Source organism: Aplidium turbinatum, chromosome 2 (genome assembly GCF_918807975.1).
Source record: "Aplidium turbinatum chromosome 2, kaAplTurb1.1, whole genome shotgun sequence".
NCBI classification, from domain to species: Eukaryota; Metazoa; Chordata; class Ascidiacea; order Aplousobranchia; family Polyclinidae; genus Aplidium; species Aplidium turbinatum.
Window position 1 is genome coordinate 48,175,546 of NC_137473.1, and position 19,106 is coordinate 48,194,651.

A 19,106-nucleotide genomic window follows, 5' to 3' on the forward strand; every position below is an offset into this window, starting at 1 on the left:
GCCCTGTTGCTAAAAAACCTTAGCTGTTATAGAGTGACAATATATAAAACCATAGTCATACTATTATTAATTATCTTGCATGTGACCGTGTGTGTAAAGATTATAGGCCTAATGCACTTAGTAATGACATCATTTTAACTCTAAAAAGTCGTTTGCTATGCATTTTCCAACCAATCATCTAAAGTTAGATTTGAATCCAATTGTACGGTTAAATGGAAGCCAGATCAAATTTGTAGATAGCGTCAAATATCTGGGTGTATATATATGTAGGAGTGATATAAAGGATATAAATCGACAGGTGCGATCAGCCGATCAATCTATTGTTCTGCCAACAAATAAAATCAAAATTTTGTAAGTGCTTCAGTGAAGCTAAAAAAATGTTCTCTTCCATTCGTATTGTGCCTCAATGCCTCCAATAACGCATTTAGAATTATTCACAATTCGCCCAAATAATCTAGTGATGACTGATATAGTCTTTCGCTGCTTCCTGGCTGTTGTGGTATTTAGATAGCTATGGTACTATTTGATTCGTATTGTGTATAATTGTACCGTACTATTGTCGCAACAGACAAAATAAAAGGTTTTCTCTCTCTCTCTCTCTCTCTCTGTTTGTGAACATCAAGTCATGTGTAACATAGTTATATTTGATGCATTAGTACGGAAATATGTTTTTTTTTTGGAAAATGCGAATCGTCGTTTAACGTTATTGTTGCCTCTGATGAGGTCTGACTGCTACCATAAATCAAACTACTCTTTTCATTAGCCTACAATAACACTATGCATGCTAGCTCTGTTGCTTAGCCTTGATGGCTGTCATGGCACAAAGTTATCAACAGTCATGTATGTTTGGCACTATTGCTAATAGCAGCTTCTCAAGTTTTCTTAAGTTTTGTCTAAGATTAGGCAGCTGTAAACACTTTCATCATTTTTTATCAAAATTGAAGTAATAATCTTTACTAATAGAGACTAATGTACTAATAGCTTCATGTAGCATTTTTGCACTTGGAGCTCATTGTCTTTTAGCCTGTTTTTAAATAAATTGCTGCATTGGTAAACTGTTAAAATCACCAGGGCGGTGCAGTCCATGAGCAGCCTAAAATCAAATGATCAACAGTCTACCTGCTTTTTTTGCAATTTTAGTGTTTTGAACTGAATTGATTTTTACATTTTTTTCAACAGTTGCATTTAGAATTGGTATATTAAAATAGAACTTGCATAGAGCTTTACATTCAAGTGTACGCCTATATTTTTATGGAAGTATAATACTGTGATACCATAGCTTTCAATAACAAGTGTTGTGAAAGAAGAACTTATATGAAATGAATGGGTAAGAATTTCAGCAAAAAGTTGTTTCACTTCATCTATGGAATACTGCTTTGCCTGCTTTCTAGTTTTAATTAAAAACTGATCAGTTCTGAGCAGTGGCGCCGGCAGGGGGGGGGAAGGGGCAGGCGGGGCAGCTCTCTTTAAAAAAAACACTCTCTTTAAAAAAAAGTATGAAAAACCTTGATGACTAAATTGTACAGTAGATAAAAAGATTTTCTACTGAAGCAAAGATATAGACTTTTTAAAGTTTTAACTAACGTCACATTGATGTATAAAAATAACAACCTGTTAAATTTTTGATACCTTACACTCCCATTTTTTTTTTTTACACTCACACTCCCATTTAAATTTTTGATACCTCACTCCCAAAAAAAAAAAAAACACTCCCATGACTTCTTCTGCGCGCATTTTGGCATTGGTTGCTTGCGGTGATTCTTTCACTTAAACAAAACGTTTTGTTTCAGCAGTTTTGAGTTGTTCGATTCTTAAGTTGTAAAGGAGACTCAATTTCTCCAATATTTATCATTTATGTTTCTTCTTTAATCTCAGCAGAGTATAAAACTTGTAAAAGTTTTTCATCCATACGACGTCATGAATGAAATGATATCCTAAATCGGCGTAATGACGTGACATCATCTAAACATTTTACCGAATAATAAATTAACAAATTCGATCGTCAAAAGTGGTTTGGTGGTGGTAAATATTACGTAATGAAAAAATGTGATAAGGTTGGAAGACATGACGTCATGTATTTTCAATAAAAATTGAAGTTTAAAATTTATTCTTTTGTTCATAGTCGTAATCCACCTTCAAAGCGGTACAACAAAGAACAGTTTTCGATAAGGGGGGCATCAAGAATAAGTCGACATGACTTTTAACCCTTAGAAGGTTGGGCTCCTGGAGTCTTGCTCAGTTTGGGGGGAGGGGGGCTGTCGATTCTTCTTATGCTTTAGGAGTGATATCTCTGTTATGTTGGCACGGTTTCAAAATTTGGGATTCACTTTGTAAAATGATTCACCCTGAGCAAATCCGAAAATTAAAACTATGTAAATTTTAGAACTGCTCATATACGTTGAAGTGTTGAGGTCACTTATGAGTGTAATTTGTAGCGTGAGTTTACACATTATTTTTTGGGTAGAGTAATGAATAACGTGCATTGTAACGTTGTGATTAATTTTTTTTGCATTATTTTACATACAGCCAATGCCCTTCACGCTGTGAAACAGTTAGGATTAACGAGACATGGGCCAAATTAATTACTTTCATCCAGCTGGTGGGAAAATGTTTCACAATAGAATATGAAATATTTCAGAGGATGTGCTGAGAAATGCCTTACATCTTTCAATTTATAACCTTTATTCGCTCAAAATTTCAGCTCAATAGAGGTGAATATACTGAATAAAAGTTAGGAAAAGTCAAGAAATCTCGTAGTCGCAGCCTCAGTGGTTTTAGAGATACAACTGTTGATACAAAAAAGTTGAATTGACAGCCCCCCCAACCTTCAAAGGGTTTGCATTGAGTCAACAGATCTATGCCTTAAGGTTTACGTCAGTTCCGGAGATCAGTAAAATATAAGGTTGTCATCTTCGGTGCAACAAAACCATTGATTGATTGGTTTAGTGAGGATTCGTATTCCCATTGCTTTCATTTTGAGTGATCATACTGATTTTCAATTTATTTCTACAAGACGTTACGTAATGAAAAAATATATAACTAAGGTTGGAAGACATTACGTCATGTATTTTCAATTCAAAATGAAGTTTAAAATTTATTCTTTTGTTCATAGTCGTAATCCTCCTTCAAAGCGGTATTACAAAGAACATTTTTCGATAAGGGGAGCATCAAGAATATGTCGACATGACTTTTAAGGTTTACGTCAGCTCCGGAGATCAGTAAAATATAAGGTTCTCATTATCGTGATTGTAAGCCGCGGGAAATTTTTTCTCTAAAAAACAGATTCCCGGGAAGCTAAACATTTTTTCCAGCCCTGGTAGAAAACAAGAGAAATTAAATAATGTACCACTGTCTTGCACCAGTGGCGTAGCCAAGGGTGGGGGGGGATCGGGGGTTTTAACCTTTCAAATTGAATTTACGGATGTTAATACATTGTTTGCAAGAAAAGCTTCAGCCTATGATGAAATTTCTCGTCAAACTGTGCAAGGATGCAAGCCATCTGCAACTGCTGAGATCGCTTGTTCGATCTAGATTAACATCTAAACAGCTATTCGTTATACAAAACTTGAATATATCAGAAATAGCCTAAAGTAACTTCATTGTCTCAAAGCTTTTTGTTTGACACTCATCAAGATGTATGACCTCTATGACGTTACATTTTCTAAACTTTGGGTTGACTTCAGATCATAAAAGTTAGTGACTTACCGGAATAAGATCGCTTTTTGAATCAACCAAGGAGAAAATTGATAAATAATAAAACTGTAATAACTCGCAAAAAAAGTAATCAACCTATGTCTCTAAGACAAAGTTTGCCTAATTTTAAACGAAACTGCATTAAAAGAGCGAGTTTTGCCAATATTCAAATATCTCAGTCTGGAATTAGCAACAAGAAAACATAGAAAAGACTTAGCTTTAGCTTTATTTCCGAAAAATGCCGAAGAAAACATGATCTTATCCTTTTGCTATCCCACCGGACATCACCATTTTACAGAAATGTTCATACCCACAATTTTGTTGAAAATGCTCTCAGAATGCACCAAACTGAAAGTAATTTTTCAAAATTTTCTAGGAGAGGCCCCCAGACCCCCCGCCGCTAAGTGTCGCCTTCGGCAAACACGCCATCGGGTTTCACCCGCCGGCTGTCAACACCCCCCCTTTCAAAATTTTTGACTACGCTACTGTCTTGCACTGTCAATATTTTGCCCCCCCATTGTTGAAGGTCCGGCGGCGCCACTGGTTCTGAGAAAATATGGTTAAGTGAAGAAATGTTTTTATTTCTTTTTAGGAGCTTATTCTTTATTAGTTCTGTGTAAAAGTGTTGTTATTCATGTCAATTGTTTGTTATTGCTTGGAAACTTTAAGAAGATTAATTAATTTGTGCAGCTTACAATATTTTAAAACTGTTTCCTTGAAGATAGTCTGACTTTAAAGTATTGTACGGAATCAAAAGTGTTTTGCTTGATCATGCTTGAACTTTTCATAATTGTTCTACAAACAGTTTTAGAATTGAAATCTACTAAATTTACTCCAGCCATGGATGTTCACATTGTTCAGTCATTACCAAAATGCATATAATGTTTGTTTTGCCAACAGATGAATTAAGTCAATTGGAAGAAGAATTGTATCGTGATGACAGCACTAGTTGCACTTCCTCTCTTGCTACTACAGTTAGTGTGAGCGAAGATGCAGATGAGCTACATCTTGGTGCAGAAGGTACTAACATATAAGGAAATTTATTTAATAGTCTTGGTACTTTTAAAAAGTATAACGTACGGAACACCAGTTTAAGATTTAGGCTCGCAGCTTTTTGTTTTTAATTTTATGTAACCATCTATTCAAAACAAAATTTTTATGCTTGTTGATAATATCGGAGTTTGCTTTACTTTTTTGTTTTACATATTTTTCAAATTTTCTTTTTTACATGTGCTATCTGAAGATGCTATTACTATAGCGAAATCGATCCTAAATTAATTACACTAAGAGGTTAGATTGTTGTGCAAGCATTTGATGAATGCAAAATAGCAGTACCATATAAAGATTGAGGTATCATATCAGCTTCTGATGATATGCATGAAGCAATACTGTTTAATTTGGTTCTGCAAACTACTAAGTACTTGTGGATGTTTAAAAGCATAAAGGAAGACATTTTTCTATTTTGGAAAATGTAAAAAACAGTTCTGAAAGAGTTGGAATGCACTTTATTTTCTTAGTACCAGTATACTAATTACTAGAGACTCTATGAAGGGGATGGGAGGATTTGTGAAGTCATTAAGATCCTGATTAAGTGAAGATGGAAGATGCCATACTTGGATTTCACTCTTGCTTGTGATTATCAATAGTGCATATCCACGTGTCACATGGACATGGATTCATTAATATGCACCACTGATGATCCCAAACAAGGGTGAAACTCGGTGGTATCTTATATTTTTGTTTGATCGGAGTCTAAATAACTAAGCATACTTTCAAATTTTTTTTCAAACCCAGCTGCTTAATGAACGCAGTTCTTAAAGATAGTTCTTTAGCTTGTTGGCCAATAGGGTCATTCCATGCCAAACGTCCTGGACCCTCCAGTTTGACCCTCTCCGAATTTGCTGAAAATCGGACAAAAGGTTGCATAACATGATTGAGCTAAAAATTGAAAATTGTAGCTCAAAATCTATTGTACTTTTCAAATTATGACATTTTTTAAATGGGTACCCCCTTGCGCTGAGGAGCGCTCAGTCATTTTTGGCCATTTTTAAACATGCATGTATCTCTCATTGCAAATTTAATCTACTTCATTTCTGGCAAAATGAGACACTTGTAGGTATATTACATTAATCCAGTTTCAAAATTATATTGCCTCAAAGCATTTTGAAAATATGGGGGCCCAAAGTGTCCCGATTTTGATGCGAAGACAAATTTTGGACCATATTAAAAAAGCTGTAGCTTCCATACAAAACATAGCATTGCTCTCAAATTTATCCTGGAGGCTCCCCTCCTACTGGACTACAACTACATTGAATTTGGAAGGAAACACCGCTTTCATTACAAAGTTATTTCACGTCAAAATATGGACCAGCAGCAAATTTTGCTAAAATACGCCATCTTGTGGTGAAAAAATAACCCCGTCAAACACTGTTTTCTTATTTTTTGCAAAAAAATAAAAATTTTACTGAGGGCACCCATTTAAATGGTGAGGTTGTCAGAAAAAATGACTCCTGCAAAAGTTTTGAATTTGAAATTGATTTAGGGATGGCCCTATTGACCCCCCCTAAAGTTCTGTGCCCTCCCCCAAAATACCATCGGCATATCTCAAAAATCGCTCGACAACCTACCTCAACCATAAGACATCCTCACCATTTAAAAGGGTGTCCTCGGCAAATTTTTCATTTTTGCCAAATAAGAGCCACCCTACCCCCCCCCCGAGACTTTTACATGCGATGGTCAAGCTCATGATTTCACAGCTGCATTTACTATTGAAGGAGTTAGGTTAGATATTTGAAACTTGAACTGTCTATAGCTTAGACAAAGAAGATTTTGTCCTGAAAGTTTCAACTTTCTGAATGACTGTCCACAGGGTCAAATATTAACCACAAGATGGCGCATTTTGAGTTTTTTTGCTCGTGCTCCATCTTTGCACCCTCCAAACTTCAATAATTTCACATTTGTTTGGTGTCAGTTTCATGGGAGTTAATTACCAACTAGTATAGATTAATGATATGCAAAATGGTAGTTCTGTGACTATTGGTTTGGGAGATAGCGGACATCAAAAATTGCTAAAAAAATTTCAAATGTAAAAAATTTCAGTTTTTGAAACATTCTATCTCTAAAACTAATTTGAAATTGGCAATTTTGATGGTAGATATGAAAACTAGGGCTGCTTCTTAATCAGAATACCAAATTTCAGCTTTGTAAGTGCTTTAGATTAAAAGTTGTGGAGACCCAAACAGGGAGGAAAATTTACATGCAAAAACATTTACAAGTTTTACATTTACAAGAAAGTCAAATTCCAGTAGCCTATAAGGCAACCAGTCATTTTAGGTTGAATGTGCTTTGCTTCCTTTGTACAATGTGCTGTAGTTGTTTATGTCATTTACGATACAACAAGTGCAATTGGCTAACTTAAAAGTTAATGTTGATGTTTTTCTCATTGCTTGAAATGGATATTAAGAGGGGTTAAACATCACTGCATCTCACCCCTTAATAGTTGCGGAACAAAGTTGAAACTCAGAAGATGAGTTCCTTATGAAAATCTCTTTGAGATGAAAAAAAATTTTTTTTTTAAAACTGTGTCTGACGGGGTCATTTTTTCACCACAAGATGGCGTATTTTAGCAAAATTTGCTGCTGGTACATATTTTGATGTGAAATAACTTTTTAATGAAAGCGGTGTTTCCTTCCAAATTCAATGTAGTGAAATAACTTTTTAATGAAAGCGGTGTTTCCTTCCAAATTCAATGTAGTTGTAGTCCAGTAGGAGGGGAGCCTCCAGGATAAATTTGAGAGCAATGCTATGTTTTGTATGGAAGCTACAGCTTTTTTAATATGGTCCAAAATTTGTTTTCGCATCAAAATCGGGACACTTTGGGCCCCCATATTTTCAAAATGCTTTGAGGCAATATAATTTTGAAATTGGATTAATGTAATATACCTACAAGTGTCTTATTTTGCCAGAAATGAAGTAGATTAAATTTGTAATGAGAGATATATGCTTCTTTAAAAATGGCCGAAAATGACTGAGTGCTCATCAACGCACGGGGTTACCCATTTAAAAAATGTCATCATTTGAAAAGTACAATAGATTTTGAGTTAAAATTTTCAATTTTTAGCTCAATCATGTTATACAACCTTTTGTTCGATTTTCAGCAAATTCGGAGAGGGTCAAACTGGGAAGTTTCAAAATTTCAGGACGTTTGGCATGGAATGACCCAATAGCGTGTTGTATAAGTGTGTAGGGATGACAGAAATCAAGTACCGGTACCAGTACTTTGCATTACTGTATATACGTCTTTTGTTTCTTTGTCAATTTTTTCTTTGTAGAAAATATCCCTTGCCTTATGCAGGAAGTCTTTGTGTGAAGTTGGCATACTGACTGTTATTATTAGTTTTACAGTGACATGGCATTATATGTATTATTAGGTTATAAGTTTCATCTTTTAGGCAAATTGTGTAGTTTTTAAATGTATCATATGTGAAAATGTATTTTGAATAAGAATTGAAATTTTATGCCAGTGAAAAATTTCAAGGCAGCAAACGCAAACATGTTGTTTTTCATCACTCATTAGTTAGTATAGTAGTTACAGTTATTTAGCTAACAAGTGGTTTTGGCAATAAACTTTGCTTAAGCTTCATAGTAGAATGAAAATTCAGCATACGACAACCTATAAAGTGCTCAGAAGTAACAAACTTTGGGTTTGGTGTAGGAAGAAATAAAACTTGGTAGAATCCAAGCCAATAAATGATGATTGCAAATGGTTGTTTTTCAAACATGATAGTTTTATTCTGTTCAGTTCTTGGCTACATGATCAAGAACTGCTAAACAACCACTTTTCTACAATTAATGTCATTAAATATCAGTTTCATGGGTTAAAACTGTTTTATTTTTATGATCTCATCTTTCCCACCGTATCTTCAAAATTTTGACAAAATGCAACAATCTTTAATGTGCACAATGTCCGCTTTGTTTCAACAAGAAACTCTCAAATATTTAAAATGATATATCTCACCTGAAGTCTGAGAAACCATCGAATAAGCAAGACCAACAAATTGAGTGGAAAGTATGATCATTGATCAGTCAAAACCTTCACTTTCCTCATATTTATAACATTTGCATCAAATTTCTGGTTAGATATTTTTTGTGTCCACGTTGGCACTCGTGTCGTTACTGAGCCAAGAAAATGAATTCTGGTTTGACTATGGTTTCCTGGCAGCACAAGATTCCAAGAAGATACAAATTACCATTTAAAGCCTACCTTTTCTCTATAAATTACGTGTGGCAGTTATGGTTGCCCATGTCAGTTGGAGCCATGAAAGTAGTTAATCAGTTTGGTTTCTTGTCTGTCATGACGTTGCACAAGCATTGTCCATTAATTAAATTGCTCAGCTAGCAACGCTGTATCTGCCAGGTATTCTGCCATGATCTATGGTCTTCTCTTATAATGGCCTTCAAATTATGTACACTCGTTCTCTTGTTTTTTTTGGTCTTTTTAGGAACATTGCATGAAAGTAGAATGGTTCTGCATTGTTTGGATTAAAATTTATCAATTTTATGTTTATAGCACAACTTCAAATCTTTCGTAGAAAAAAATATTTACTTTTTTCAGAGGGTCATCAGACCACTCGGCATGCGACGACTCAACAAGTGTTTCATTTCAGCAATTACATTTCAGCTACTGCCAAGTCAGCAAATGAAATGTACATGCTCACTTTGGATTTGCTTGATCATCGCTTGTCAAACTGAATTTACTGCCTTCTGACATGCCAAGATTCACAAACACTAGATTCACAAAAAAAACACTAGTATCATAAGTACACGATCATTTACATGCACAATGTACAAAAATGACAGCTAATGGCGTTAGTGAGTGTAAAAAGTCCTTAAAATTTCAAAATATAACTGAATTTCCTTGAAAGTGAGAGCCGTGAAGTCATAGCTATAGGAAGGAGAGTAAAACATTTTAGGGGGGCAAACAAATTTTTCCCAAATTTCCCCCAAATTTTGCCTTTGCAAATATATTGTCAAAAACGCAATATTACTCACAATCTCTGAGGTAGTGTAGTCTAATAACTCCACACTCATGAAATGTAAGCCTAGCCTACCATATGGTAGGCTACGCTACCTACTTTAGTTTATTTCAGGGGTTCTTAAACTGGGGTCCGCGGACTAGTTTTAGGGGGTCCATGAAGGCCCAATGGAAATCTTAGTGTATAATTCCGTAAATGGAATAAATTTTTCAAAAGAAAAGAGATTAAGTTCAAACATCGCTGATGAATTTCCTCAGGTCATCGTCACTCATTACTTTTTACATCGCCATGCATTAGCATCGAAAACTCTCCCAACAAATTTGAAAGAAATTTTGTCTGGTAGTGTGAAAATCGTTAACTTCATCAAAGCTCGTGCTTTGAACCATCAAATATTCAAGAGGTTATGTCAAGAAATAGGAGCGGAACATGAAGTTCTCCACTATCATACAGAAGTTAGATGGCTGTCAAGGGGACAAGTTTTGAAGCGCTTTTTCTTTTTTTCTAAGAGACAAAAATATTGAACTCTAAAAGCAGTTTAACAGTGAAGAGTTTATTCAAGGGTTAGCTTACTTGGCAGATGTTTTTACTCATATGAATGAAGTAAATCGTTCTATTTAAGGCCCTGCCGATACAACTATGGACGCTTCTAAAAAACTTAAAGCTTTTCAGGACAAGTTATCTCTGTGCAAAAGGAGATTGGAGACTAACAACTATTCTAATTTCTCAAAGTTGGAAGAATTGTGACTTCAAAATGGAATTTCAGTTTGTAATGCTCTACCATCTTCTCTGCACACAGACATGTGCAGACATTTGGAAGCATTGCAAAACTCTTTCAGAGGTTACTGCTTAGCCACAGGGTTGAGAAAAACCCGGGTTTTTTTGGGTTTTATTGGGTTTTTTAAAAAAAAACATGCAGAAAAGGTAGATTCATGCTTATTTCACCTCAAAACTGCTTTTTACCATTGAAGTACTCACTCACAGTACATGCTGGCATAACTTAATAAAATAATGCACTAGGGCTGTTTAGCTATGACGCCTTCTTGCATAAATGAGTTTTAGTGTACTGTAAAGTGGCATTACTTGATTTTTGTGTACTGTACAGAAATATCCACTGCGTTTTCACTTTATCCTTGGAAATTTACTTCAAAATCACATCTTTAAGCCCTAATTTGAAGTTTGTTTTAAGTGCCTTGTAGTGTTTTTGCTCATTTTTCGATTTTCTAACACAAATTGTACAAATATGATGCTTTGGGTTTTTTTGGGTCGGGTAAAATACCGACAACCCTGCTTAGCCGCAGAGGATGTTAAAAATACAGCATGGATAGTATACGTTACCCTTTCCTCGTTGAACTGGAATCTATCAGTGATGAGGACCTTGCAAAAGATGAGTTCATTGAACTAAGAGCAATGGAATCATTAAGAATGTCCTTCAATTCGAAAAGTATTGGCGATTTTTGGAGATCGTTGACGCAAGCATATCCTCTTTTGGTAAAGAAAGCCATGGCTGCTTTAATCCCTTTTGCGACAACATATTTATGTGACTGTGAGTCAGGATTTTCATCCTTGGTAACTATCAAAACAAAGAGTTAAAACCGGTTGGATGCAAAGGATGGCATGCGTGTTGCCCTATCAAAGACGAAGTCACAATTTCATGTTCTTGTTGAAAACAAACAGCAGCATCCTTCACATTAATGAAATTAAATCGAAGATATTAAAAAACAATCTGCATTGGCTATTTCTCAAATTTTACAAAACATAAATTTTGTTACCAATTCATTTTAATTTTATTGCGTTATGTCCAATTCATGCTAATCAAAAAAGTTTCTCGGACTAGGCCACAAAGGGGTTCCACTCAAACCCAAATTTTTTTTTAAGGGGTTTGCATTAAAAAAAGTTTAAGAACCCCTGGTCTATTTTGAACACTTTTCACAGTCATTTGTCTGTATTTTTTATGCTACATATCTCAAATTTAGTCATCATTGGGTGTAACCAGACAAAAAACTCGCTATCCACTTTGAAAAGCACTACAAACACATTGATGCAGCTACACAAAAAATAGGTGGGGCTACTTTGAACACTGTCCAAACTTATGCACACCAACATAGCGCTAAATCGCTAAAAAAACACTAGAAAGCAAAAAAAACACTAGAACACTAGATGCAACCCAAAAACACTAGATCTAGTGGAAAAACACTAGGAGTGGCACCACTGTGAGAGATCAATGGGAGTTGGGTAACATGATGTGTGATAACAGGCTGGTTTTGTAGGCATGGGGAATTGGTGACGTAATAATTGCATTTATTCTCTACTTTTTTTAAACATATATATATCTAGTGAGTACAGTAATCTATTGACGCTGTTTGCTAGGCTATACATCTTGGAAGGTGATAAGTTCAATCTACCACCCATTTATTTCCATTTTTGCACCTAGTATTATTAGAAGTTGGTAGCTCGTCATATTAGGCTATTGGCAGTCCTGTTTCTTGGAGCATTCGAGTGTAGCAAGAATCGATTGCGATATTAATATTCTAAGTCTAAGACTTTCAAAACTTTAGCTGTTGATATATTAGGTTGATGATCATTACTGTAAAGACTTGTTTTCTGTGGAATTTTGAGTTTTTCTTGTGAGTTATAATGACACACTAACATCCCAGAAATAGCAAAATCCGTCATTTTTACATTGACTCAACATCTGTAGACACTGTCAAACAGATTTTGCTGTTTGACATCTGTAGTGGCTTACAGTTTTTGCTTGGCTCTGTGAAGCAAAACTTACATGACTATTTTGGCATTTACTTGAGCTGCCTAGTCATGCGCTGACGTGACTACATCTCGAGGTAACGTTGTTGTGTCATAGGTGTGGTTTCAATAGGTTGAAAAGCATATCATTTTGTATGGAATTTTTTTACCATGTGCAATTTGCGAAAATGCATATTTTTAAAGCTTAAATTCGTTTTTCTTTTAAAGAAATATTGTTTAGCAATTGCATGTACATATATTTTCATGGTATTTCTGACCATGCATCAGTTGTGAAACTCTTGTTTACCAAACCTCTCTAGATACATTTTCTTGTTTTCACAGACTTAGATTTGTTAAGTGGTACAAACGCCATTACGCTAGCTAATATTCCACTCATACGAACAATGTGCCACATAGCTCATTCCACAATCCACACGTACTGATTTTCAACAATAAAATACTGGCCTACAAACAGACTCAATACTGTGCTTACCACTAATCGTGACCATTAATGAAAATTAATGCTATTGTGTTAAAGTTATCACTCCCTCAATATAAATGCCACTTTTGTGTATTCAGTGGAAACGACTGTGTGGCTGGAAAGGATCAACTTTTTCTTATTTTATACGCATAACTCTTTTGTGATCTGCTTATGCTTTATTTGTTCATGTCTTCCATGTGGTTTCAGGGCGTTAGGTGCTTGCTCATTGCAGTTGAATTCATTTCAGCTGATGAGCTACAGTGCGTTAACAACGGGAGGTAAAACAGAAAACGAATGAACAAGTGTAGTCTAATGTTGGTACAATATTTAACTTTAAGTTGAAACATTGTGTTTTCCAGCCAATTCGTTTGATTTCGGATTCAGCAGAACAGAGGAACCACTTCAACGGTCATTCCCACAAGCCTTCAGCTCAGAAGAGTAAGTTTGATTTACCTTGCAATCAATTTGCGTGCCGTCAGGGACCCAGGGTATAGGTTGTTCGTTGATCATTTTAATTTTGTCAGAATGTGCTAATTTAAGGAAGAGTCTGCAAAAGGCAGAGTAAAAGGTTGATCAAACCACAGCGTTGCTCATTCAAATATGAGCTGTTCACCAAATCACCAGCATGATTTCGCAATGCACATAAATTGTAAAGACGTATTGTGTGCCAGTAAACCGATTGGTATTTGTGTACACTGTAGAATAATACCTTGAAAGCCCGGTCGGGTAACCAATGTAACCATAGCCTTTAATTATGATGCTTTAACATAGTACCGGTACTGTTAATTAAATTATCCATTTGTTGAAGAAATGCTAATTTTCTTTATTGAAGAAATGTTGTTTATGTGGTATCTAGGGATTATGTCATGGCATGTTGAATCAAAAGTGTCAATCATTAACTTTGCAGAGTTTTCATTAAACAATGAGCCAGATTTTTCATACCAACAAAGTGTTTATTGGAGCCCAGTTTAAAACATGTTCATTCTGCAACCTACAAGTGCATTGTGCAGCGCCCTTGTTTTAACATTTAGTTATTTCAAATGCAACAACTTTGTAGACTGCCCACTTGCTGAGTTGCCAATTAAATTTCTGTGCATGCAAATTGCACTGCTTATTGTCTTCTACATCAGTAGAATGTTAAATTCTGAAGAATTGCAAATTGTTATGCCATAAATCTGAACTAAAGCGCAATGAGCTTAATGTACCATGCACAATTTTTAACTCCACAGATTCATGCTGTGACATTGTTCTTCCATTGTATATATATCTAAATGCTTTTGTAGTTTTGACATTCCAAGAATTATTCCTTCAAAATTCTGACCATTAAATTAAAACAAGCCACATGAAATTAGCTACTACTTTTGACGGCGACATTATTGCTTATGATTGTCACGTAGTAGCAGTGTATCGGTTGTCATAAGTTCTCCGTGGATTAACATATTTGGTAGTTTGAAATTTCACCCGCAAAAATTATTTCTTGTTCATTCTGCTTAAGAACGCTGACACTAACACTAACATGTCCAACACCATTTGAAGTAAGCTTTCTCAGTCAGCAAACCACCCTGTTGTTGCATTGATTCAACGTATGCAGACGTTAAATCTTTTGATTCAACTTATGCAGACGGTGAATCAATGAATGTAAGATTTAATGTAAAAGGGACTGGTTTGTTTGCTGGGAAAATATGCCATATTTTTGCTGAAGGATCGGACGTTGATAAAATTTAAAGATATTTTGTCACTTAATTGCATGCTTGTGGTGAGGTGGTCAACTGGTCAATGTGTGCTGGTGAAGCTGCCAGCTTGTATTGTTTGTGTGTGTGGATTGATGAGGTATCGGTAGTTTATAAGTCAATCAAAAAATTCATATCCGACTACCAAATAATTTCAGTTGCTGTTCAAGGCGGGGCTCTAGCCAGTGCAGTCTCATTGCTATGAAAGAGCTATACTCGTCGGGCGAGTCCAACAATACATTCAAAGCCTTTTCATCCATAACTAAGTGAGTGTTTTCGTTTGTTATTCTCTTAGCTCCGTATACTGTTCTGTTCTCACACATGCAGCTTTTAGTTTCCTTTTTTTAAAACGGAAAAGTACAGATTAGTGGTTTGGTGCAGCATGGCCACCTGGAGATGCGGCCTGATTTGTCACATTTTGCAGATTTTGGTTACAGCTACTGCTAGTGCTTGACTGAAATTTTTTGAGATGTTTTTACTTTTTGCGGTTTCCTAATGACAAAAAACTTTTTTGTTGCCTTGGGGAAGCAATAGCAAATGAGAAAAAGTAAATTGAAAAACACAAAATCAGACTGTTATTGAAAATTAACAGTCTGACTAAAATTTACAAAATCAAATTTTCTTTGTTTTTCAACATGTGAGGATGTTAAAACCTATTATGTCATCTGGGGAAAAGAATAAAGAAAGCGTAAAAATCTAATTTTTAGAAAAATTTATTTAAACGTTCGCCCAAAGTTAGAAAAACCTGAAAATTTCTGCAAAATGTGACAAATCAGGCCGTATCTTTAGGTGGCCATGGGTGCAGTTATTTTTTAGTTATTTTATTGAAAGGTGTTATTCTTTCTTAGGAAATTAATTAATACTTTCTGATCTCGTTGCGTCGTGTGAGCCTCTGGGGCCGAGGGTCTATCCTTTTACAACCCCACATTGAACGATGTTCCCGGACTAAACTGGAAGGCTACTAGAGAGCGGACAATCTTTCATTTCATCATTCAAGACACGCAGACCTTCCACACCATTAGGTGGCTTGAATATGGTGCAATCGTTGATGATGTGGTCTGCGGTCTGTTCCTCAGCACCACATTCACAAGTAGAGAAAGAAGCCATTCCTCATTGGTGCATGGTTGAGCGGAAAAGCCCCACGCCCGTACGGAGACGGTTGATGCGCACCCACGCTTGTCTTTGTAGTGTCAGGCCGAGTGTCGGCATCGGAGATGAACAAATGGAATCTGGTCTCAGGAATGGAGTCTGATCTCATTGCGCGTTATATAAGTTGATGTGCACTCATAATTGTACATTTTTTGCATGGGCTATCATCAGCTATGCATCATTTCACGCTAGCATGGGCGCTTTACGGAGTAGATGTGACGTTAATAACAATTTAACAAATAACAATAGCACAAGCATTGACTTTAATATCACAATATGTTAAAATATTTGTGTTTTTAGTGTGGTTGAGCTGTTACAAGCAAGAGAATGTGATCCCGGTGAAGTGTTGGCTTGTCTTGGCTTTGCCAGTTCCACGGACGACCACAAAAAGAGAGAGGCAAGCTTCAAAACCTTTTCTGTTGAAAATTACCGCGATTTGACTAACAGTGTTACAACTTTACTTTTAAATTTTTTTTTCTGTTTTTAACTGCGTGTAAGAGCAACGCTGAATTTCTTTGGAAAAGTGCGAATAAAACTCGCGTGAGTTGCTATCACTTACTTAGGCTTGTGAAGGCAATTGGTCTTGATTCGTGTATTTATTTGTTTATTTTTGTTTATTTAATCTATGTTTGGCTTTGGATTGATACAATGCCGACAAAGCTTATTATTTGTATCTGTGTTTTAGATTTTGTCACGATTTAAACCATCACCACTGGTAAAGGAAGAAGACAACAATAGATTGTTGGAAAGTTCTTCGCCAAATCAGCGAAATGGTAAGTGCAAGGGAGTCGCTACTCTGACAGAAACCAGTCCTTTCATACATTGCTTCAACGTCTGCGGACGCAGGTAATGTACAGAAGTACTGTCAATAAGTAATGTGTAAATTAACTTACATCAAATATAGTGATTATATACTTTCTAAAACCTCTACAGCCTGTTCCACCGTAAAAGCGGGATCATCAGAAGGCCCTGAATAATATGCAAAAGCTATAAATCGGTGATACCTAAAAAGATATTACACATTATACCTGTAATTTAATCTGCAAAAAAATTCTCAAAATTACAAAGAGATGTCTCAAATGTTGTTATCCATCTACTTGGTTTCCATTTGGACGTCTTAATTGAGACTTTTATGGTAACCGATGTAGCCCTTTGTAATTCTGAGGATTTTTTCAGATTAAAGTAAGGTTATAATATTTAATATCTTATCAGGTATCACAGATTTATTGCTTCTGCATATTTTTCAGGACCTTCTGATGATCCCCTTTTTAGGGTGAAACAGGCTGTAGAGGTTATAAAAAGTAGTAACTATATTTGATGTAGTTTGCTCTGCTTCGCTTTTTTGCTTAGCATTTAGCACTTTTTGTAGTATTAATTGTTTATAAATTAACTTATGTGCAGGTCAGCATATGCTCCTATTTTGTATCAGCTTGTAGAAGTGAGCAAATATAGACTACGATCAGTTCCAGTAAATAAAACTCTTAGTCGTGTTCGCACATAGCACGAGCTGTAAAGACATTTGTATAAATGTGTGATAATATGCATACAAGGGAGAAATGTGTCCAATCACTGACTTAGAAAAATCCTACAGCATTTCTCTTACAATTTCATCTGAAATTGGCTGGTTTGGTTACTACTGAGTCCAGAATTATGTTTGCAATTGGGTTAACTCAGTCTTGCTACCAGACTTTATCAATTGAACATACGAGTACTTGTTATACTGAAATTTGCCTTCACCAAACGAAGCTGCTTGCAGGTATCTGGTAGAATGGATGCAGAACGTCTTTTTATAAAACCATCTTTGGCAGTTGTAAATATACATTTGAGATCGCCTAGTTAAAAAGTCAGACTCAATCCAGCGTCATATCTCATCAAGTCACATTCTAAATTCACAGAGGAAACTAACTCCCAGGCTGGTGAACCGCATGTTAACGAGAGTATTAGCAAAGCTAAGGAGTGGCTTGCTCTTCACCACAACGAGCAATCAGTCAACCCATCTGGTCATAGTGACAGAGGCAAGGTAAGCTATTGTCACGATTTTATGCATACAACGCGGAGTATACCTTACTTTTTTTATTAACCATTCTTATCACGCAACTTTTGCGTATTTTATATAAGCTGAAATACGCTTGGATAAATAGTTTTACACTTTCCGAATAGAAGTTTGAGTACCAGTTTTGTCTAGAGATCTGCTGATTTATATCGTTACTAGGCTACGTCTGCTGGTTGAATATTTTGATTATTTGGTTGGGATAATCTTTGCGCTCCGTTCAAGTGTGCCATTATGTGCCTTGTAATGGCACGGCTGTGTGCTCTTGGTTAGAATCGAACCGAGATCTTTTCAAACCTCGTTCAGGTGCTTTTTCCGCTCTGCCTCACGCTGCTAATCACTCACTGCATTAGATCTGTCGTCACGAAATTGGCAAGGGCAATAATAACATTGTTTTAACATTGAGATAATAATAACAATAATAACATTGAGTAGTTACCGTTTGTCGGTTGTATGGCCGAGTGGTGAGAGCCCTGGTGCGACACTCGAAAGGGCGCTGGTTCGACACCGCTCAAGAACATGCGGCTGTGTCTTTGACAGGGCACTTGTCTAAATGTCTAAAGATGAAGATTGGTTTTCTTGCCTTCCCGTCCACTTAATCTAAATCTTCAACCACAAGGCTTGATGAAAAAATATCACCGCTTGGTCAATGTATGAACAATGTGTCCTTGATTCGAAATGCAAAAAGGTAACTCGAATCACAATAACATCTCTTCTCTTTTTTTTTAGCAAATGCTTATATCTGACCAATCAGCTCTGGCTTCCATTAAACGTCCAGTACTGCCTCGAACTAACAAATTGTGGCGGAGGTTCTCCAAGTCGAGACAGTCATCATTTGAACTTCTTCTTCCTAATCTTAAAGAAGAAGAAAACGTCGAAGGTAGCAATCTTTTGTCACTTGTTTACAAAATCATCCCTTTTTTACGTTAATTCAATTTCTGGAGACGTTGAATCAGTGTAAAAAATGACCGACTTGCTTTCTGAGAATGCTCCAAGTATAGTAGAGGGTACAGAGAAAGCTGCAGTGAGTTACATTCTTCTACCTGCAAGTAGGCTATTTGTGCATAGACTTGGTATTGCCTTCGTTAAACAATTAACAATTAAAAAGAAACGAAATACACGTTAATCTTCTTCAGTGTATTTCATTTTTCACCTTTAATGAGCACAATTCCAATAACTGTACGGTTGCTTTAAACCGCAGCAATAACTTTGGTCCAACCATGTACAAG

At 35.9% G+C, this 19,106-nt stretch overlaps 1 protein-coding gene across 3 annotated transcripts in view; it reads left to right on the plus strand.

Annotated features, from left to right (window-relative positions):
• The first annotated feature begins 1,244 nt into the window (after nucleotides 1–1,244).
• The window catches only part of LOC145764694 (uncharacterized), a 29,419-nt gene continuing 11,557 nt past the window's right edge, over nucleotides 1,245–19,106 (plus strand). For 2 of the 3 annotated variants that reach the window (XM_082576344.1, XM_082576345.1), the window contains exons 1-8: nucleotides 1,245–1,327; nucleotides 4,594–4,713; nucleotides 13,308–13,386; nucleotides 14,837–14,944; nucleotides 16,128–16,224; nucleotides 16,513–16,600; nucleotides 17,723–17,847; nucleotides 18,607–18,757. In XM_082576344.1, coding sequence (XP_082432470.1) covers nucleotides 1,324–1,327; nucleotides 4,594–4,713; nucleotides 13,308–13,386; nucleotides 14,837–14,944; nucleotides 16,128–16,224; nucleotides 16,513–16,600; nucleotides 17,723–17,847; nucleotides 18,607–18,757 — 772 coding nt within the window. In that variant the 5' untranslated portion in view covers nucleotides 1,245–1,323. The remainder of the gene's footprint in view (nucleotides 1,328–4,593; nucleotides 4,714–13,307; nucleotides 13,387–14,836; nucleotides 14,945–16,127; nucleotides 16,225–16,512; nucleotides 16,601–17,722; nucleotides 17,848–18,606; nucleotides 18,758–19,106) is intronic. The other variant, XM_082576346.1, reaches the window with a different exon arrangement.